Consider the following 23,180-nt stretch of genomic DNA (forward strand, 5'->3'; position numbering starts at 1 on the left):
TTCATGGTATCTAGTGAATGGCTACTCCTCGGATCCCACCACGCCCTGTGTCATATGTCAGTTCTACTGATACGATGGAAAAGGATAATGGTAGTGCAGACTGAATTGTCTTGATTGTTACTATTCTGTTTTTTTCCAGATATTAACGAGATGGCCGCTACCAATGACAGTGAGGTTCAAAGGTTTGAACTAATTTAGCTATGCTAATAGAGGATATGCGCACTGTATTTATTATGATCAATTACAGTAGCGCGGCGGCGCTTTCCAAAAAAAGATAACGTTGAACGACTATCGAAATTTTGTAAAAATCCCATACAAAAGTATGGGTAGCTAATGCGGCTCAGACTATAACTCACCACTAATGCTTATGGGCAGGCTTTCTCTTGTCAGGTGTACTATCTCCTAGGTAGAAGAAATCACCTCTCCGTAAGAAACACTGACAACTTCACTAGGACTATAACTCACCACTGACGCTACGGGAAGCCTTTCGCTTGCCAGTTATACTATCTCCTGGGTAGAAGAAATCACCGCTCTGTAAGAATCGCTGATACTGTCACGCTATAAATCAATTCGCACTTCATTCACCCTCAAAATATCACATGCTTATTAGAATGTTTTCGGTATGCATATCCTCTGTTATTAATTGATGTAAGAGTGGTCAAGTGGTAGTGTTAATTTATCTATGTACTTCCTCATCATGCAGTAACATTGTAGTCACAGCATCTAAGGTGCATGCCTGCCCACTTACATTCTAATGAATTTACTATATGTTGTAATTTCAGAACATATCATGTGCCACAAATAAAGTCTCGTTTAATGATTTGTGTGCTTGAACATTGGAAATGTACTAGATAGCTTTTTATTAGCTCACAGCTGGGTGCACCAAGTTTCATTTGAAAATGTGGAATTCATAGCTGTCTGTATTGAGTAAATGTACTTACAAGGTAGTATACGTACATACAGTTTTCTTGTAATTGAAGTATGTCAGCTGGGAAGTAGGGAATTGGTTTAAGGGATTTTGCTAGGGGTGTGCATATGTGTGTGTGTGTGTGTGTGCGTGTGCATGTGCGTGTGTGCAATTATTGTTACTGTATTAGACTCATGCAAAGCATTTGTTAGCTAGTGGATTATTTTCTACATGTACACATGTCCTACATCACTGCTGTTTTGCTACCTGCCATGCTTACTTATAATGTGTTTTAGTGGACTAGAAATAAGACATTGAAGACTGAGTTACTGTACATAGTATTAATTGTTATGCTGAAGCCTTAATTGGTTGTAGTATAATTGTGAAGACTTGGCTATCAAACAATTTCAACTTATTTTAGGCCTGAGAAACCTCCGCCAGCCAGTGAGCCAACTTTGCCAGCTAAGGATTCTGCACCACCAAAGCCACTAAGGAAAGCACAATCCCAACAATCAGCTTCTACCCAGCAATCAGTTAGTGTTCCTGTCAAACCTCCAAGACCTCGTTCAACTCATGAACCAGATAGATGTATGTATAATCATATGAGCCATCATAATCATGCATTATACAAATCTAATCCAAAAGAGCCAAGCTGTGAAAAAGAGCGAGGCCTTACAAAATAGGCTAGTATGAAAAAGATGTGAGGCCGCACACCCTTTTTTACAGCTTGGCTGTTTTGGATTAGATATCATTTCTTTTTGTATTTGTACTGTATGTTGGCTTTTATCTGTGTGCGACGTTCAGCATCTAATGTGAAGTACAGTAAAATTAGTTTGTAAATATTACAAATCTCTCTAGTTACCTGTAGGAAAATAAGATATAAGACTTTAGCTCCATTAAGCTAAAAAATTTGTATGGAAAATGTCCCACCTGAAGGGATGTTCCACAGAAAAAAAAACGGCCATTACGTATGTTCAACCGTTACTGAGGTATGAATGTGTGAAAATCACTTTTAAATTTGTTCCTGTAAAATACGCACTTTTCTGTCGTGTGCCCAGACACATTGGCTTTCCTTGGCCGCATGACACACTATCATGTGTCCTGATTATACATACACATACATACAAACAGTGTATGAGAAAAATATAGCATCTTTTGTTACCGCATGTGCATACTGTTATCTGTATGCATGTATGTGTGCATTACTGTGTCAGCTGTACAATGGAAATGTTTTAACTTTTGCAGTATGTGCATGGCTACCTACAGGTACTCTGTAATAAACATATATCGATGTTATCTTTTCGGTTACTGTAAGTACAATCTTACAAGAAGGCTATGGCACTGCAAGAACCTTTACCTTTCCTGCGAAAAGCTTGCAAACACCATATAGCCTAAATATTTTGAGGGGGAAAATTTTTGCTGATTTCGCTATTTTGAGGGTTACCAGCAAAAAGTTATCCTTGAAAACTCCATGTAGTCTAATACATTTTGGAGAGTGTTTGCAAATCCACAAAAAAATTAAATTAGATAAATTGCTCAACCTTGAAAATTTACCCCTCAAAATATTTAGGCTATACGGCATCTAGCAGAATTTTATAGGTCGTCTTGTTGGGAGTCATGAAATAGTTTCACCATACTATAGCTATTCAGAATTTGTATTCGTTGATACAATGTATCCAGGATGTGATACACTGTTACTCCTTTTAGCTTATGAGTATACTGAGTCCTCTGAGCTGTGTCTACAGGGAGTATATATGTATGACATATTTATAGGGAGAGAACACACTTTGTTTCATGTGCCTTAGTTTATCATACAGTAAGATATAAGGTTTTGGGCTTTTGCTAAAAATAGCCAGCCTCACAATACCTTCATGGCACCTTGGCAGTATCCATTACAAGCCCTGATAAATAGTTCCAATTGGTTGCTACAAAAAATTATTCAGTGGAATTTTCTGCTGATTGTCTGACTGGCTGATGGCTTCCGACTAGAGTAACTCGATAACTACGGGCTTGATTTTTTCACTGTTCTATGTCGCTTCAGCCCAACAGATGTCTTTTCGCAGTATGTCCAATACATGCTACATGGACTTACCTCCTTTGTGTCCCATTTACCTTTGCTGACAGTACAACGTGTCGATTCATAGTAGTGCTGCGTGATGGCTTCCCTACATTTGTAACAGGAACAAGTTTTTTTCCATTGTGACTAGATTGATTGCAGAGGCCCTTCTCAGAGTGTTCTCTGTTTGTAATGCTGTGTAATGGGCTGAACATAGCTGAAAATGGAGTACAGTATAATGGCCACTTTGCTATTTCAGTAATTGATAGTTGGGGCATGCATTCAGATGAAAAACAATAAACCTGGCATCAATCTTTCTTCTAATGCGGTATGCATAGGGTCACCACTCATAATATTGTTACAAAAAAAGTACAGTGTACAAGGAAGGTTGTCTGCACCTGAAGACCTGAAGATGTATAGTAGACATTTCATCCCTTATTCAGACTATGTCCACTAGTATATGTGACTGGATCTGCAAGAACCCCACATGTTAGCACATTTTTGGATTCCATTTTATTCCATTTTCTTTATCTAGACAGCCAAAGCAATGATCAGCCCTAGAAGCCGAAGTACCTAGTTGCAGCCCTACAAAGTGGTATCAGCAGAAAAATTGATTTGTACAGTGAGAATACGGCAAATAAACTACAGGTGTGATGGTAGGTTAATGGTAAAATTTTAATAACAACAATTCAGGTGAATTTTGTGCCAAGACCAAGCGGTACCAAATTCACCTGAATTGTTGTTATTAAAAATTTTACCATTAACCTACCATCATAGCCATTTCTTGCCCGCCACCTTGGATTTCACATCTTTTTTCACCATACCCTTTTTGAGGGCTGCACTCTTTTTTTACAGCTTGGCTGTTTTAGATTAGATTTCACTTCTTTTTGTATTTGTATACCCCAAAGCCGGCCTATGGCTGGCTTTGGGGCTTTTTTAATCTATCTTTTTTTTCTTTACCACCGGAAGAAGAAAAAGAAGATTGTAACTAATTTTGATTTTATCAGTAAATGTACAAATTATATAATACATATATTTATTACATGGACTTGTTTCTAGCTGAACTCTCTACAGGGTGTATGACTTGTTGATAGCTGAACTCTCTTCAGTGTGACTTGTAATAATTATACAGCGATATATTTGTAGCTGAACTCTCTACAGGGTGACTTGCTTGTAGCTGAACTGTCTACAATATTAACTGGTTGCTGCTGAACTCCCTACAGCATAACTTGCAATGTAATAGAAATCTATAATGGAGTAAGTCATGAACTAGCTGAATGCTCTATTAGGGTGACTGTTCTATTTGAGTATCTCGATCTTGCATTTGCTACACTGAGTTGGCTTTGGAATCATAACTCAATGGTTTGTAATCTGATTCTTCTGTACTACTACAAGGACTTTCTACGATGAGTATTCCAGCTACATACCCATTTTCAGCTCACTGATCTAAGCGGTTTGCCTGGTAGGTGTGAAAATTATTGGTATTTTTATTCATGAATCTCGATCGCGCAATTGTTACACACCTTCGGTTTCGTGTCATATCTCCATGATCTTTATTTCGATTGCTTTCAAACCACCAAAAGGCACTCCTACAATGATTGATCTATCCACAAAATGATTTTCAAGTCATTCCATGAAGTGGTTTACCCTGTAGGCGTGACAACAAATCAATCTTGTTTAACGCGAATAATTGGTCATAAATCCTTAACTGTTCATCGGATTTGCACCAAATTTGATACTATGATTTGCCATTGGACTCCCTTTCTGTGTGCCAATTTTCAAGGCGATCGGAATACAAGTTTGCATTTTATAGCAATTTTTGCAAGTGTGCGAAAATACGAAGAATAATAAGAAAAAAACGAAGAAAAAAAACCCCCAAAACTTTGGCTGCTCGTAACTCGGAAATGGCTTGAGCGATTTCCTTCAAATTTGGAATGTGGACTCCCCTAGCTGGCGTGCAACTCTGCGGCACATTTGGTTCCAATCGGATAAGGCATCACCGACATACAAAGGTGTGAAAATGACATTTTCTTTCTTCCTGTCAATATACCCACGGCGTGGCGCATTGGCTTCTTGGGCCGCACGACACACTATCGTGTGTCTTGATTATGTCTGTAGATATTTAGGTACAATTTTGAAATACATATGTGACTGTACATCATACATGTAGCTGCTCCTCCACGTCCAACAAGACCACCTACAGTGAAACCTGCTACAATGAAACCTCCAGTGGCTAAAGCACATAGTAAACCACCAGTTAGTGAGCAGACACCTAGCAGGTCAGTATTTAAAGTTTTGAATTGAATTTGCATATCCATGTATTCTGGAGCCAGCTGAGTATCCGCACCCATAGTTTTGTGTGTGTTCTATGCCTACATAACCACTCATCACTCTATTTATTGTATGTCTATACTGTACATCCTTCCATACCTATGTATCTGTTTGCAAAAGCATCAGCAAAGTATTTTATCTTAATGTGAGAGAAATGCATGTGCAATGGTATTTCCACATGACATGGATCGTGGTTTATGTCAGTTTAAAGGAAGATGAGTGAGTTTCTGGATTTTGTGATCTGGCAGAAAAACTACATTGCTGGTCACATAGGCACCTGGGAATATATTGAATATAGTTAGACAACTAAATGCATGGATTAATTGATATCAGGTATTGTGTTTATTGCTGTAGACCTGTGATTACAGTGATATCTGCTAAGCCAATGGATTCGTCAGGCTCTATACCTTTACCAGATATCAGTGATATGAAGGCTGATGAGAAACCCAAGGTTAAATATTGGTAGTATAATATATTTGGGGAGTACATATATGTATGTGGCGATTATTGCTATGGTAGGCGTACACTTTATACCGCACAGTACAATGTCATTACTGATCTGCCTACAATACATACTGTATAGCAGGTGACTCTGCAAAGCAGTGTTGCATACTGATAGAAACCTAAAAGCATGCACACACTATGTACAGTGTGCATGGTAATGCATATGTTACAGGCCTGTGACTGTACAAACTTGTGGACTGTTTTTTTGCTACTATTTCAGACATGTAGTGTATACACACACATTCACAGGCCTGTAAAGTGTACACACAAATTTAAGGCCTGTAGCAGTACAATTTTTGTATTTAAGTACATAGTTGCTCAATTGTGGCATATACATACATATTCAGCCAGCCGTAGTAGTTATTTGTAGGTCACTATACTGTGTATGCATATACGCTAATAACATTGTTTACTTTCTGTACCCGTGTTCATTACTAGCCTACGAAGCCATCTAGGCCACCACTAATTAAGCATGATAATGATAAAGTACATACAGAAAAAGGTTAGTGTAGAATTATGTATTAGATAGTGCTGTACTTGTAGAGATATAAAATTAAGTAGACTGTAAACTGTGGAACAATCTGTATGATCAGCTATATATAGACACTCGCTCCTTATACAGATATCGTGAACATGTGACTGCATATATGCAGTAACAATGTTTTTGTGTATAGTGTTGCTGTATTTTACACATTAAAATTACAACAGCCTGTTTGAAGCAACGTGCTCTGACAGGTTACTCAGTGGCATCTTCTCTCAGTGCCACTTAGCTATTACTCTTAGAACTGCAATCCCTGACATCTGTGACAAGAACAACTAACAGTATTAAGATTAAGGTCAGATGAAGCATTTAAACAGTTGCTGTATATGCCACTGTTTATCTAAGGTGATATGATGGCTTAAAAGTTTGTTTGAGTCTATATGTAAATTGATCTGTTGATATTATGTTTCTTTTTGACGTCCATTTGGTATTATCATGCAACCATGGTATGGTGTGTATAGTAGTAATGAAGCGATAAATTTATCATCTAAATTTTGGTGGAATAGTATTATCATGATTTTGATATGACAACAGTATTTGCTGTACTTAGCACTAGTTGCTATTGAGTATTAGTGGTATTTTATCTTATTTATTTTAACTGCCAGACAGACAGGGTCTGATATGTCTAGGGGACTATCCCAAAACAATACAATCATAATACATACAGTAGGATGTCAACTAGGGCTGGGACGAATATTGAAATTTACCTTCGAATATTCGCTAATAAAATGTTCGAACATTCGAAGATTCGGTGTTATTATTATTATTTTGGGGGGAAAAGGGCAGACAGCAAAGCTGATTTATCTTTCAAGTTACAGGTTATCTTGTATTTATGCACATCCTTCTTATGTTTTATCTTTTTAATAAGTTTGTAAGAATTTGGAAAGTGCATAGCAGCAGTACTGAATGATGCGATCAATCGATTGCAAATGGGTATGTCCGCTATACTGCAATCATGCGCAGGTAAACACCAAGTAATCGCTAAAAGTACGCTTTCCATGCATCATCTATCATTTTATAAGGTGTTTTAAGGTTGCAACTATGGTAGTAAGCTGAACTTCGATGGTTTAAAAGTGCGTGTGGCACACGAAAATCGATCGCGAAGAGACAAACATTGATCACGCAAGAGGAATAAGCACCTGCAATAAAAATTATGATGTTTATTTGTAATTCTTTAGTAGAGTATGAGTGTATTACAAAGCTTCGAAGGATACTTTTATAATTTGAAGTTTACTTAACCTTCGAACTCATGAAGCATTCGAAGCTTTGTCCCAGCCCTAATGTCAACAGTGTTATTTGCTAGAATCGATTGGTGCAAGCAGCCTGGATCCGAATTGGAGAGAGCAATAATGATTTCTTATCAATGTTATTAGAGGAATCCGCCGCTGTATCAGTGGACCTGAGTTGAACAGGTACAAAGGATGAATTGATAATTTGGCCATGGAGTTTGTTTTGAACAAAAATTTTGTTATAACAGATTTTGATAGCTTTGCGCTCAATTCCTGTGTATTATTCTAGGCTAGATGGATTACATCATGTGATGCCATTGATCAGTGGGTTGCAGATCAGGTTGTCGAAATTGTGACTCTAAAAGAACAGTCAAACACTCTTAACAGCCCTTTCTTTAACATTCTCACTGAAGTTGAATTATCAACTATATGAAAATACTGTGATGTTTAGCAATATCATGATATTTTTTTCCACAATCAAGACACACGGTAGTGTGTCGTGCGGCCCAAGAAGCCGGCGCGCAACACCCGTAAGTATATTGACAGGAAGAAAGAAAATGCAATTTTTGCACCTCCGTAGCTCTGTGCTGCCTTGATGAAACAAGATGATTTTTTCTGTGGGCATGCCCTCCAACTTCAGCACTCCACATTCCAAATTTGAGCAAAATCGCTTCAAGTGTTCCCGAGATATGCGACTTCAAAAATTGGCTTAGCTTCTTAGTTTTTTTTTCTTCTTATTTTTCTTCCTCTTGTCGCACACTTACAAAAACTGCTATAAAACGCGAACGCCATATCCGATTTCCTTGAAATTTGGCACACAGAAGGGGTGTATAAAGGCGCATCTCGGTACCAACTTTGGCTGGAATACGATAAACAGGCAAAGAGTTATGAGCAATTATTCACGAAAAATAACATCAATATGTTGTCACGCCTACAGGGTGAACCACGTATGGGTGAAAATCGGTGGGTGAATAGGTTAACTATTGAACCTCAAACGTTTTGTGGTTTGAAAGAAATCTAGCTAAAAACCAGGAAGATACAACGAAAAAACCAACAGTGTGTAACAATAATGCAATCGAGATTAGCTAATAAAAAAAAACGACTACTTGCCATGCCTACCAGAAAAACCGCTTGGGGTAATGCTTTGAAAATCACTGTACAGATGGAGTAATCATCTTAGAAAGGCTCTTCAATGGTGTAGAAGAATCAGACTTAAAGCCACGGAATTATAACACGAAATCCAATTTAGTGTAGTAAGTGCAAGATCGAGATACTCTAATAGAGCATTCACCCTAATAGAGCAGTCACCCTGAAGAGAATTCAAGAGATCAGCTAGAAACAAGAAACCTGTATAGAGATCAGCTACAAACAAGTCACCCTGTAGAGAGATCAGCTACAAACAATCCACCCTGTAGAAAGATCAGCTAGAAGAAGTTACCTTGTAGGAAATTCAGCTACAAAGAAACCATTCTGTAAAGAGCTCAGCTGCAAACAAATCACCTATACAGAATTCAGCTACAAACAAATCACCCTCTAGAGAGATCAGCTAGAAGAAGTCACCTTGTAGAGAGTTCAGCTACAAACAAATCACCCTGTAGAAAGATCAGCTAGAAGAAGTCACCTTGTAGAGAGTTCAGCTACAAAGAAACCACCATGTAGAGAGTTCAGCTGCAAACAAATCACCCTGTAAAAAATTCAGCTACAAACTAATCACCCTGTAGAAAGATCAGCTAGAAGAAGTCACTTTGTAGAGAGTTCAGCTACAAAGAAACCACCATGTAGAGAGTTCAGCTACAAACTAGTGACCTTGTAGAGACATCAGCTAGTAGAAGTTATGTTATAGAGAGTTCGGCTACAAACAATTCACCCTGTTCAGAGATCAGTTAGAAGAAGTTTTCTTGTAGAGAGTTCAGCTACAAACAAATCACCCTGTAGAAAGATCAGCTAGAAGAAGTTACCTTGTAGAGAGTTCAGCTACAAAGAAGCCACCATGTAGAGAGTTCAGCTGCAAACAAATCACCTGTACAGAATTCAGCTATGTAGAGAGATCAGCTAGAAGAAATTACCTTGTAGATCGTTCAGCTACAAACAATTCACCCTGTAGAAAGAGCAGTTAGAAGAAGTCACCTTGTAGAGTGTTCAGTTACAAAGAAACCACCATGTAGAGAATTCAGCTCCAAACTAATGACCCTGTAGAGACATCAGCTAGAAGAAGTTACCTTGCAGAAAATTCAGCTACAAAGAAACCATTCTGTAAAGAGCTCAGCTGCAAGCAAATCACCTATACAGAATTCAGCTACAAACTAATCACCCTGTAGAAAGATCAGGTGGAAGAAGTCACCTTGTAGAGAGTTCAGCTACAAAGAAACCATTCTGTAAAGAGCTCAGCTGCAAACAAATCACCTGTACAGAATTCAGCTACAAACAAATCACCCTGTAGAGAGATCAGCTAGAAGAAATTACCTTGTAGATAGTTCAGCTACAAACAATTCACCCTGTACAGAGCTCAGTTAGAAGAAGTTTCCTTGTAGAGGGTTCAGCTACAAGCAAATCACTCTGTAGAAAGATCAGCTAGAAGAAGTCACCTTGTAGAGAGTTCAGCTACAAAGAAGCCACCATGTAGAGAGTTCAGCTGCAAACAAATCACCTGTACAGAATTCAGCTATGTAGAGAGATCAGCTAGAAGAAATTACCTTGTAGATCGTTCAGCTACAAACAATTCACCCTGTAGAAAGAGCAGTTAGAAGAAGTCACCTTGTAGAGTGTTCAGTTACAAAGAAACCACCATGGATAGTTCTGTAATAAATAAATGTATTATATTATAATTTGTACATTTACTGATAAAATCAGAAATATTTAAACTATTCAAAATCTGCTTCATCTTTTCTGCTTCATCTTTTCTTCTTCCTGTGGTAAAGAAAAAAAGATATGTTTAAAAAGTCCCAAAGCTGGCCATAGGACAGCTTTGGGATATACAAATATAAAAAGAAGTGAAATCTAATCCAAAATAGCCAAGCTGTAAAAAAAGTGTACGGCCCTCAAAAAGGCTATGGTGAAAAAAGATGTGAAATCCAAGGTGGCGGCCAAGAAATGGCTGTGATGGTAGGTTAATGGTAAAAATTTTAATAACGACAATTCAGGTGAATTTTGTGCCAAGACCAAGTGGCACCAATTTCATCTGAATTGTCGTTATTAAAATTTTTACCATTAACCTACCATCATAGCCTTTTCTTGGCCGCAACCTTGGATTTCACATCTTTTTTCACCATAGCCTTTTTGAGGGCCGCACTCTTTTTTTACAGCTTGGCTGTTTTGGATTAGATCAAGACACACGATAGTGTGTCGTGCGGCCTAAGAAGCCGGCGCGCCACACCGTGAGTATATTGACAAGAAGAAAGAAAACGTCATTTTCACACTTTTGTATCTTGGTGATACCTTATCCAATTGAAACCAAATTTGTTGCAGAGTTGCCCGCCAGCTAGGGGAGTCTACATTCCAAATTTGAAGGAAATTACTCAAGCCATTTCCGAGATATGAGCGGCCAAAGTTTCGTTTTTTTTTCTTCGTTTTTTTTTCTTCTTCGTCTTTTTGCACACTTGCAAAAATTGCTATAAAACGCAAACGCGTGCTCCGATCGCCTTGAAATTTGGCACACAGAAAGAGAGTCCAAAGGAAAATCCTAGCATCAAATTTGGTGCAAATCCGATGAATGGTTCAGGAGTTATGACCGATTATTCGCGTAAAACAAGATCGATTTGATGTCACACCTACAGGGTACACCGCTTCATGGAATGAATTGAAAATTGCTATGTAGATGGTGTAACCATCGTAGGAGTGCCTTTTGGTGGTTTGAAAGGAATCGAGATTAAGACCACGGAGATATGACACAAAACCCAACCTGTGTCACAATTACGCGATCGATTTTTAGTAATAAAAAAGTATTAGTTTTTACGCATACTAGGCAAACCGCTAAGAGCAATGAGCTGAAAATCGGTGTATAGCTGGAATAATCTTCATAGAAAGTCCTTGCAGTAGTATAGAAGAATTGGATTACAAACCACTGAGTTATGATTCGAAAGCCAACTCGGTGTAGCAAATGCAAGATCGAGATACTCTAATAGAACAGTCACCCTAATAGAGCATTCAGCTAATTTATTTACTCCATTATAGAATTCTATTACATTACAAGTTATTCTGTAGGGACTTCAGCTGCAAACAGTTAATCTTATAGACAGTTCAGCAAGAAGCAAGTCACCCTGTGGAGAGTTAAGCTACAATTATATCACTGTAGAGATTCAGAACATTAAAAGTCACACTGAAGAGAGTTCAGTTATAAACAAGTCATGCACCCTGTAGAGAGTTCACCTACAATTAAATCACTCTCTAGAGGATTCAGCTACACACAAGTCAATGTGCAGAGAGTTCAGCTACAAACAAATTACCCTGTAGAGAGATCAGCTACAAACAAAACACTTTGCAGAGAGTTCAGCTACAAACAAATCAACCTTTAGAGTGATCAGAAACAAACAAATCAACTTGTACAGAGATCAGCTAGAAACAAATCAACCTGCAGAGAGATCAGTTACAAACAAATCAGCTTGTAGAGAGATCAGTTACACACAAATCAACCTGTAGAGAGATAAGCTCGAAACAAATCACCCTGTAGAGAGTTCAGCTAAAACAAATCAACCTGCAGAGAGATCAGCTACAAACATATCACCTTATAGACAGTTCAGCTACAAACAAATTACCCTGTAGAGAGATCGACTACAAACAAATCAACTTGCAGAGAGATCAGCTACACACAAATCAACTTGTAGAGAGTTCAGCTAAAACAAATCAACCTGCAGAGAGATCAGCTACAAACAAATCACCTTATAGACAGTTCAGCTACAAACAAATTACCCTGTAGAGAGATCGACTAGAAACAAATCAACTTGCAGAGAGATCAGCTACACACAAATCAACTTGTAGAGAGTTCAGCTAAAACAAATCAACCTGCAGAGAGATCAGCTACAAACAAATCACCTTATAGACAGTTCAGCTACAAACAAATTACCCTGTAGAGAGATCGACTACAAACAAATCAACTTGCAGAGAGATCAGCTACACACAAATCAACTTGTAGAGAGATCAGCTAGAAACAAATCACCCTGTAGAGAGTTCAGCTACAACAAATCAACATGCAGAGAGATCAATTACAAACAAATCACCTTGTAGAGAGATCATCTAGAAACTAGAAACAATGTAAGGAGTTCAGCTACAAGCAATACACCCTGTTGAGATTTCAGCTACAAACAAATCAACCTGTAGAGCGATCAGCTAGAAAAAAATCACCCTGAAGAGAGGTCAGCTACAATAAATCACCCTGTAGAGACTTCAGCTACAAACAAATCAACCTGCAGAGAGATCAGCTACAAACAAATCACCCTGTAGAGAGTTCAGCTAAAACAAATCAACCTGCAGAGAGATCAGCTACAAACAAATCACCTTATAGACAGTTCAGCTACAAACAGATTACCCTGTAGAGAGATCGACTACAAACAAATCAACTTGCAGAGAGATCAGCTACAAAAAATCACCCTGTAGAGAGATCAGCTAGAAACAAATTACCCTGTAGAGACTTCAGCTACAAACAAATCAACCTGCAGAGAGATCAGCTACAAACAAATTACCCTGTAGGGAGATCAGCTAGAAACTAGACACAATGTAAGGAGATCAGCTACAAGCAAATCACCCTTTAGAGAGTTCGGCTACAAACAAATCAACCTGCAGAGAGATCAAATCACCTTATAGAGAGTTCAGCTACAAACAAATTGCCCTGTAGAGAGATCAGTTACAAACAAATCAACCTGCAGAGAGATCAGCTTCACACAAATCAACTTGTAGAGAGATCAGCTACAAACAAATCACCCTGTGGAGATCAGCTAGAAACTAGACACAATGTAAGCAGTTCAGCTACAAGCAAATCACCATGTAGAGATTTCAGCTGCAAACAAATCACCCTGTAGAGAGATCAGCTAGAAACTAGTCACAATGTAAAGTGTTCAGCTAGAATAGATCACCTTATAGAGAGTTCAACTACAAAGAAACCATCATGTAGAGAGTTCAGCTGCAAACAAATCACTCTGTATATAGTTCAGCTAGAAAAAGTCTTCTTGTAGAGAGTTCAGCTACAAAGAAACCGCCATGTAGAGAGTTCAGCCTCAAACAAATTACCGTGTAGAGAATTCAACAACAAATAAATCGTCCTGTAGAGGGATCAGCTAGAAGAAGTTACCTTGTAGAGAGTTCAGCTACAAAGAAACCATCATGTAGAGAGTTCAGCTACAAAGAAAGCACCATGTATCAAGACACACGGTAGTGTGTCATGCGGCCCAAGAAGCCGGCGCGCCACACCGTGAGTATATTTACAGGAAGAAAGTAATCGCGATTTTCACACCTTTGTAGCTCCGTGATTCCTTATCCTATTGAAACCAAAGTTACTACAGAAATGCCGGCTAGGTAGGGGAGTCCACATACCAAATTTGAAGAAAATCGCTCCAGCCATTTCCGAGATACGAGCTGCCAAAGTTTGGGTTTTTTTTCTTCGTTTTTTTCTTCTACTTCTTTTCGCACACTTTGCAAAATCCGCAATAAAACACGAATGCATGCTTGAAATTTGGCACACTTAAAGGACTCATTAAGGCGAATCTCAGTACCAAGTTTGGTAGGAATCCGATGAACATTCACGGAGTTATGACCGATTATTTGCGTAAAATAAGGTCGAAGGTCTGTCACGCCCACAGGGTAAACCGCTTGAAGGAATGAGCTGAAAATTGCTATGTAGATGGAGTAATAACTATCGTAGGAGTGCCTTTTTGTGGTTTGAAAGGAATCCAGTTAAAGGCCATCGAGATATGACACAAAACTCAACCTATGTCACAATTACGCGATCGACTTTTATGAATAAAAAACTATTAGTTTTCACGCCTACCAGGCAAACCACTTAGAACAGTGAGCTGAAAATTGGTGTGTAGCTGGAATAATTATCATAGAAAGTCCTTGCAGTAGTACAGAATAATCGGATTACAAACCACTGAGTTATGATTCCAAAGCCAACTACGTGTAGCATATGCGAGATTGAGATACTCTAATAGAACAGTCACCTTAATAAAGTATTCAGCTACGTTTATAACTTACTCCATTATAGAATTATATGGCATTGCAAGTTATTCTGTAGGAGTTCAGCTACAAACAGTTAATCTTATAGACAATTCAGCTACAAGCAAGTCATCCTGTAGAGAGTTCAGCTACAAATATGTTGCTGTAGAGATTCAGAACATTATAAGTCACACTGAAGAGAATTCAACTATAAACAAGTCACCTTGTAGAGAGTTCAGCTACAACAAGTCACTCTGTAGAGAATTCAGCTACAAACAAGTCACTGCGTAAAGGGTTCAGCTACAAAAAAGCTACCTAGTAGAGAGTTCATCTAGATCAGCTACAAACAAGTTACTTTATGCAATGTTCAGCTACAAGTAAGTCACTCTGTAGAGAGTTCAGCTACAAACAAGTCACTCTGTAGAGAATTCAGCTACAAACAAGTCACTGTGTAAAGGGTTCAGCTACAAAAAAGCTACCTAGTAGAGAGTTCATCTAGATCAGCTACAAACAAGTTACTTTATGCAATGTTCAGCTACAAGTAAGTCACTCTGTAGAGAGTTCAGCTACAAACAAGTCACTCTGTAGTACAAACAAGTCACCGTAGAGAGAGAGTTCAGCAACCAATCAAAAAACCACCATGTAAAAGAGTTCAGCTATACAAACAAGATGTAACTCTATAGAGAGATTAGGTAGAAACTTAACAGATCACACTGTAGAGAGTTCAGCTAGAAACAAGCCATCCAGACTGAGTAGAGAGATCAACTAGAAAACATCACCTTGTAGAGAGTTCAAATCACCCTGCAGATAGTTTAGCTACAAACAAATCACCCTATAGAGAGATCAGCTAGAAGAAGTCACCTTGTAAAGAGTTTAGCTACAAAGAAACTACCATGTAGAGAATTCAGCTATGAACTGATCATCCTGTCGAGAGTTCAGCTAGAAACAAGTCATCCTGTAGAGAGATCAACTAGAAGAAGTTACCTTGTAGAGAGTTCAGCTACAAAGAAACCATCATGTAGAGAGTTCAGCTGCAAACAAATCACCTGTAGAGAGTTCAGCTACAAACAAATCTCTCTGTAGAGAGATCAGCTAGAAGAAATTACCTTGTAGAGAGTTCAGCTACAAAGAAACCATCATGTAGAGAGTTCAGCTGCAAACAAATCACCTGTGGAGAGTTCAGCTACAAACAAATCTCCCTGTAGAAAGGTTACCTAGAAGAAGTCACCTTGTAGAGAGTTCAGCTTCAAAGAACCATCATGTAGAGAGTTCAGCTGCAAACAAATCACCTGTAGAGAGTTCAGCTACAAACAAATCTCCCTGTAGAGAGATCAGCTAGAAGAAGTTACCTTGAGGAGAGTTCAGCTACAAAGAAACCATCATGTAGAGAGTTCAGCTGCAAACAAACCATCATGTAGAGAGTTCAGCTGCAAACAAATCACCTGTAGAGAGTTCAGCTGCAAACAAATCACCTGTAGAGAGTTCAGCTACAAACAAATCTCTCTGTAGAAAGGTCAGCTAGAAGAAGTTACCTTGTAGAGAGTTCAGCTACAAAGAAACCATCATGTAGAGAGTTCAGCTGCAAACAAATCACCTGTAGAGAGTTCAGCTACAAACAAATCTCTCTGTAGAGAGATCAGCTAGAAGAAGTTGCCTTGTGGAGAGTTCAGCTACAAAGAAACCATCATGTAGAGAGTTCAGCTGCAAACAAATCAGCTGTAGAGCGTTCAGCTACAAACAAATCTCTCTGTAGAGAGATCAGCTAGAAGAAGTTACCTTGTAGAGAGTTCAGCTACAAACAAATCACCCTGTAGAAAGATCAGCTAGAAGAAGTTACCTAGTGGAGAGTTCAGCTACAAAGAAACCATCATGTAGAGAGTTCAGCTGCAAACAAATCACCTGTAGAGAGTTCAGCTACAAGCAAATCTCCCTGTAGAGAGATCAGCTAGAAGAAATTACCTTGTAGAGAGTTCAGTTACAAAGAAACCACCATGTAGAGAGTTCAGCTGCAAAGAAATCACCCTGTAGAAAATTCAGCCACAAACAAATTGCCCTGTAGAAAGATCAGTTAGAAGAAGTTACCTTGTAGAGAGTTCAGCTACAAAGAAACCATTGTGTAAAGAGTTCAGCTGCAAACAAATCACCTGCACAGGATTCAGCTACAAACAAACCACCCTGTAGAGAGATCAGCTAGAAGAAGTTACCTTGTAGATTGTTCAGCTACAAACAATTCACCCTGTAGAGAGATCAGCAAGAAGAAGTCACTTTGTAGAGTGTTCAGTTACAAAGAAACCACCATGGAGAGTTCTGTAATAAATATATGTATTATATATATAATTTGTACATTTACTGATAAAATCAGAAATATTTAAAGTACATCTGCTTTGGGGTATACAAATACAAAAAGAAGTGAAATCTAATCCAAAACAGCCAAGCTGTAAAAAAAGTGTGCGCCCCTCAAAAAGGCTATGGTGAAAAAAGATGTGAAATCCAAGGTGGCAGCCAAGAAATGGCTGTGATGGTAGGTTAATGGTAAAAAATTTTAATAACGGCAATTTAGGTGAATTTTTTGCCAAGACCAAGCGGCACAAAAATTCACCTGAATTGTCGTTATTAAAATTTTTACCATTAGCCTACCATCACAGCCATTTCTTGGCCGCCACCTTGGATTTCACATCTTTTTTCACCATAGCCTTTTTGAGGGCCACACACTTTTTTTACAGCTTGGCTGTTTTGGATTAGATAGAGTTTAGCTGCAAACAAATCACCTGTAGAGAGTTCAGCTAGAAACAAATCACCCTGTAGAGAGATCAGCTAGAAGAGGTCACCTTGGAGAGAGTTCAGCTACAAAGAAATCACCACCTAAAGAGTTCAGCTGCAAACAAATCACCCTGTAGAGGGATCAGCTAAAAGAAGTCACTTTGTATAGAGTTCAGCTACAAAGAAACCATCATGTAGAGAGTTCAGCTACAAAGAAATCACCCTGTAGAGAGTTCAGCTAGAAGAAATCACCTTGTAGAGAGTTCAGCTACAAAGAAACCACCATGGATGTAGAGAGTTTAGCTGCAAACAAATAACCTGTAGAGATTTCAGCTAGAAACAAATCACCCTGTAGAAAAATCAGCTAGAAGAGGTCACCTTGTAGAGAGTTCAGCTACAAAAAAACCATCCTGTATATAGTTCAGCTATATTTTAAGTCACCCAGTAGAGAGATTAGCTGCTAAAAAATATCCTGTGGGGAATAATGGGCATGTAATAAATATATGTATATAATTTGTATAATTACTAATAAAATCAAAAATAATTGAAGTATTAAAAATCTTCTGTAAGTTTTTTCTTCTTCATGTGGTAAATAAAAAAACACATGGGTTAAAAAAGCCCCAAAGCCAGCCATAGGCCGGCTTTGCAGTATACAAATACAAAAAGAAGTGATATCTAATCAAGAACAGCCAAGCTGTAAAAAAAGGTGCGGCCCCCAAAAAGGCCATGGTGAAAAAAGATGTGAAATCCAAGGTGGCAGCCAAGAAATGGCAGTGATGGTAGGTTAATGGTAAAAATTTTAATAACGACAATTCAGGTGAATTTGGTGCCGCTTGGTCTTGGCACCAAATTCACCTGAATTGTCGTTATTAAAATTTTTACCATTAACCTACCATCACAGCCATTTCTTGGCTGCCACCTTGGATTTCACATCTTTTTTCACCATGGCCTTTTTGGGGGCCGCACCTTTTTTTACAACTTGGCTGTTTTTGATTAGATATATCATACCATGATATTTTCAACCCCATTCAACTGTTATTGATTCACATTATTTTGTGTTAATATTTATAATACCTTTACACTGTGTATTAGATGCTGAATTGACAAAATCCTCTTCATTGGAAAGACCTGTGGCAAAGAAGAGAACTAGTCACGATGCAATTCCTGTAAGTAAATATTTATTTGTATCCGTTCAACTGTACAAGTATGTCTGTGATTAAATCATACAGTACGGTACTGTGTATTAGGGATTATGAAAGTTCGGTTTTCTGGCCAAAAATATCACCCCAAACCAGCTTCACAATGCCATCCTGGCACCTTGACAGTATTGGTTAGCCCAAAAGTGCTTCCAATAGATTGTTACAAAATTATTCAATGGAATCTTCTACTAACTGCCTACCTGCCTGCCTGCCCACCTGCCTACCTGCCTGATGATCACCTTCAGGCGAGTGTAACTTGATAATGGCTAAGGCTACAGGCTTGATTTTTTTTTCACTGTTCAACTTCGCTTTGTCCTGAGACATGTCTTTTGGCATACCACAGTACGTACAATGCACGCATTATGGACTTAACTGCTTTGTGTCCCATTTCAATCTTTTCGCTGACAGCCCAAGGTGTTGATTTTCAGTAGTGCGGTGCATAGCTTCCCTACATTCGTAGTTGGGAATCATTCGTATTTTCTATGGTGATTGTATAGGTACTTCTAATACTGTTCCTCTTTTGTATCACTGTGTAACAGGCTGAAAATAGGTGAAAGTGAAGCATATATATATATATATAATGGTCACTTTACTTTAGAGTCAGTAATTGATAATTGGGGCACGTGAATCATCCGTATTTTGTGATGACTAACGGGCTGAAAGCGAAATGCAATGGCTACTTCACCTTCGAGTCAGTAATTGATAGCTAGGGCACACATGCAGATGAAGCATTAACTATGATGCCATCCTTTCTTTTGATGCGGTATGCATGGGTGCATGTACAAGTCATTATAGTGTTACAAAAAAAAGTAACAAACAAGTAGTAGGAATTTTAAGTTTGATTAGGGATCATAGAAAAAAGTAGGGAAACAAGGAAGGTCTAGTATATCTGCACGACCTCCCTCGTTTTCCTACTTTCTTTTCTATAATCGAACTTAAAATCCCTACAGTATTACTTGTCACATATTAAAAGTAGACAAGTTCATATCAGTGTGTATTGTTGTGCAGGATCAAACTGGACCTAGTGACAAGCCTGTTAGACCGCCATCTATTAAGGGTCGTCCTGCAATAAAATCTAGGTCTAAGAGTGAACAACATGAAGAGGTATGTACAGTACATGTGTAGGCTAGCAGTTGCATTACATTCATGACCTCAATGAAAGATTTAGGTCAGTAGAACATATTTCCACTAGGTTGATGAGTCAATTGTCGGTTTAATTTTGTATTAGCAACTTTTTGCATTACTGTCATACCATTACAGGAGAAAATTAAAGTCTGCAGCAAAGCCCTACAGGTAGATTTTAAAATTGGACTAGCAGAAAGGGTTATCACATTATACTATTTACCGTAAACGGGGAATCTTTCGCTTGGTGAAATTTCGTGGTTTCGAAGCAAACCACATTCCCTGCTAAATTATTAGTTTTATGTGTACTACATGCTATGATTGCTGCGAAACTTTCACCGCAAATAGTCTCAGTAAGCTTTAACCACAAAACTTTCACCCAGCAAAATTTTCCTTGTTTGTGGTACTAGCTATATAGATATGGGAAAACTGATTTTCTGAGAAATATTGTTAAGTGCATTGAATGTAATCGACTGAACTGTTTTTCTAGAATGTTAATTCAGTGCGGGCAAAATAAGGTTGTCAAGAGGGGATGTTTGCTTGGAAAATATACTATTGACTTTTATGGTAGACTGTGGAGCCTAGGCAATGCCCCTTTCCAGCAACATGGCCTTCATGAAATTGAATCCAGTGACTTTTAACTACCAATTTTAACACTACTAAAGGCTAGTGCTTCTTAACTGAGACTTATAGGGAGCAAAGGCATTTTAGATGGAGCAATTCCCCATTGCACCTATACTGTACCTAGAAAAATATACCCTTTGGTTTTTTGGTTAATCTGGTAAATGGCTACCATTTGTTGTGCACATAGGGTTGTCATGTATCAAAGAAAAATTAAACTAGTTACCGATACTATTGTATGTACTGTATCAAGAATAGATAGAACCCTAACGTATATCTACCAGGAACTTATAGGACGTTAAATACAAATGTTTAATAACCATTTTATCTGTGTTTGTATATGTAGGATGATTTACAACATTCACACGAGGAGCAGGATTCTGAACCTGTTCCCAGGAAGAGAACGGTATGCATATTGTACTTGTTGCACACACAATTCATATACAGTGTACATAGTGTAATAAGTGTAATAAGAAGTTATTAATGTAAAAATGAAGTAGGGTTCCAGCAATGAAAAGTAATGAAACAAGATATGATGGTAGCTATGAGGGAAACCCCTACTTGGCATTGTAGCAAAGTAGGAAAATCCCTGAATTGGCATGTTTTCACCATCTATTAAGTAGGTTCCCACATTGCTACAATGCCAAGCAGGGATTTTCCACCTCATAGCCTACTTTTTATTGCTGGAACCCTACTTTTTGACTGCTGTGTTAAAGTATCTCGATCTTGCTACAGTACTACGTAGTAGATAAAGCTAGGGGACGTGGTACAATACCTTATCTTCTATGGAGCAGGGTGTGGCCTCAGCAATGATCATTGGAGGTTAGGTAGCGTGTTTTGATTATTTTGTGGGAGGGGGGTGGCCCAGTGCGATCATTTATAAGCCCAGCCTACACTGTAGCTGCTACTCGATACTACCAAGAATACTATAGTCACCTCATTTAGTTATGTAGCATCTGAATACACTCCTTTATGTTGATACAAAAAATTAAACCTTGGTATGGTTTCCTGGCATGAAGAAGATCTAGAAGACGACCATTTAATTGAAGATAAAAGGAATGGCAAAGTGCAGAAGGCAGATATTCGGGAACCACAAAAGGCACATTGTCCCACCAGTGAGTCTGTTGTGGCGTAAAATGGTAGCAATACACTGCTTCATTTGGCCTCTAGCCTTGCGACTGTGGAGGCAGACAGGTACAGTAGCAGACAAAAATACAGGTTTTGACAATTCTATATCTGGCTGCATGCAAGTGTAAGTGTTTTCTGCTATATTTGATGTTAAACATAGTAAGGCTATTCTGTAAAGGTGATTTTTGTCCCATATATATATTTATGATGGTTTTTATACACAGCATTTTTAGTGGTGTATATCACTTTAGGGGGAACCCTACTAAACAGCACTATTGTATTTACTAAACAGTACTGTTTGATACAAGAGTTGCATACAAATCTGCTGAATTGAAATTCGTAATGAATTTCTCCAGTATAGTTAATATTAGTGTTGTAGTGACATATGGTTATACAGCCTGTTGCAACTTTATATAGAAATCAAATGCAAAATTGGCTCCTGCAAAACCTGCACTGCCACAAGACAAGAAAAAGCCTCCACTGCGGCCAGCTTACTCAGTTGATCCTTCTAAATTGGTATGTACAGTACATATTGTGTTTTGACAGTGTTCGTAAGATCATGTTGTTAGCATTCGTTGACGAGAGCATTTGTGAATTTTGTGATGCCCTTGTGAATGTGCAATATATCATACAAACTGGTCATCTTATTTCTTACTTTTAGCACCTTGTACAGTGTATGTAGTTCCACTATCCACCGTCCTGTCCTTTCTCTTTGTGTACAGCGACATTTTTCAAATATTTTATTATTGTGCATACCTCTGTACAGAGTGTAAGTGCTCAACAGATTTTAAATTGAAACAATTTAGTTTAACTTTGCTATACATTTATACATTTAGCTTCAGTGACATGTGTTGGGAGGGCATTCCAGAGTATTGTTGATGACGGAAAGAAGGAATTATTTATAAACGTCAATATTCTGTCACTGAATAACTCACCATGGGTATTCCACAAAATTGAGGTTAAATAGCATTCTGGTTTGGGATGCGGGAATTATGCCTGAATAATAAGTTGGGAATAATGATGGATAAAAATTGAGCATTATTCCAGCATTTTGATGTGGTTTTAGAGTATAATTGGCATAGAAATATATCAAGATCGAGATACTCTAATAGAGCAGTCACTTACTCTAATAGAGCAATCAGCACAGAACAGTTCATTACTCCTCATACTAGTCACTAAACATCTTGCTAGCAAAGAGAGATTTTCTGACAAATTGATGCAGTTAGATTTAGCAGTTTTCACTGTTTCAAAGTCTTGCTGTACAATTTAATTACAAAAGTAAAGTGAATAATTTTGAGAATGACGAGTGCATTTTGGGAATAATAAAAGCATAATGTTAACTTTCTTGAAGAAATTCGGAATAGAATACTGATGAAAATTTTGAGCATAATTCCCACAAGCCTAATTCTGGTACTGATTCATCAACAAGCTGGTGTACAATAGTATTGTGTACTGTATCTCTATGTTGGTACAGTGTGGGTAACAGCAAGGATTCTAACATGTCAGATATGCTGGAATACCTAGAATAGTCACCACAAATAAATCATGCCACATACCTTTGTGTTTTTTTTAAACAGATGTTATACAACTTACAGTATGTGGTTCCCAGACTACCGATGTATATTCTAATATTGGTTTT

General features: G+C 38.1%; 1 protein-coding gene across 2 annotated transcripts in view; it reads left to right on the forward strand.

The window, feature by feature from the left end:
* LOC136239594 (SH3 domain-containing protein 19-like) overlaps positions 1–23,180 on the forward strand; it is a 68,329-nt gene that overhangs the window by 155 nt on the left and 44,994 nt on the right. For both annotated transcript variants that reach the window (XM_066030354.1, XM_066030355.1), the window contains exons 2-11: positions 15–90; positions 140–182; positions 1,329–1,495; positions 5,134–5,242; positions 5,649–5,745; positions 6,237–6,300; positions 18,564–18,637; positions 19,679–19,774; positions 20,760–20,819; positions 21,959–22,057. In XM_066030354.1, coding sequence (XP_065886426.1) covers positions 18–90; positions 140–182; positions 1,329–1,495; positions 5,134–5,242; positions 5,649–5,745; positions 6,237–6,300; positions 18,564–18,637; positions 19,679–19,774; positions 20,760–20,819; positions 21,959–22,057 — 882 coding nt within the window. In that variant the 5' untranslated portion in view covers positions 15–17. The remainder of the gene's footprint in view (positions 1–14; positions 91–139; positions 183–1,328; positions 1,496–5,133; positions 5,243–5,648; positions 5,746–6,236; positions 6,301–18,563; positions 18,638–19,678; positions 19,775–20,759; positions 20,820–21,958; positions 22,058–23,180) is intronic.

Source organism: Dysidea avara, chromosome 11 (genome assembly GCF_963678975.1).
Source record: "Dysidea avara chromosome 11, odDysAvar1.4, whole genome shotgun sequence".
NCBI lineage: Eukaryota > Metazoa > Porifera > Demospongiae > Dictyoceratida > Dysideidae > Dysidea > Dysidea avara.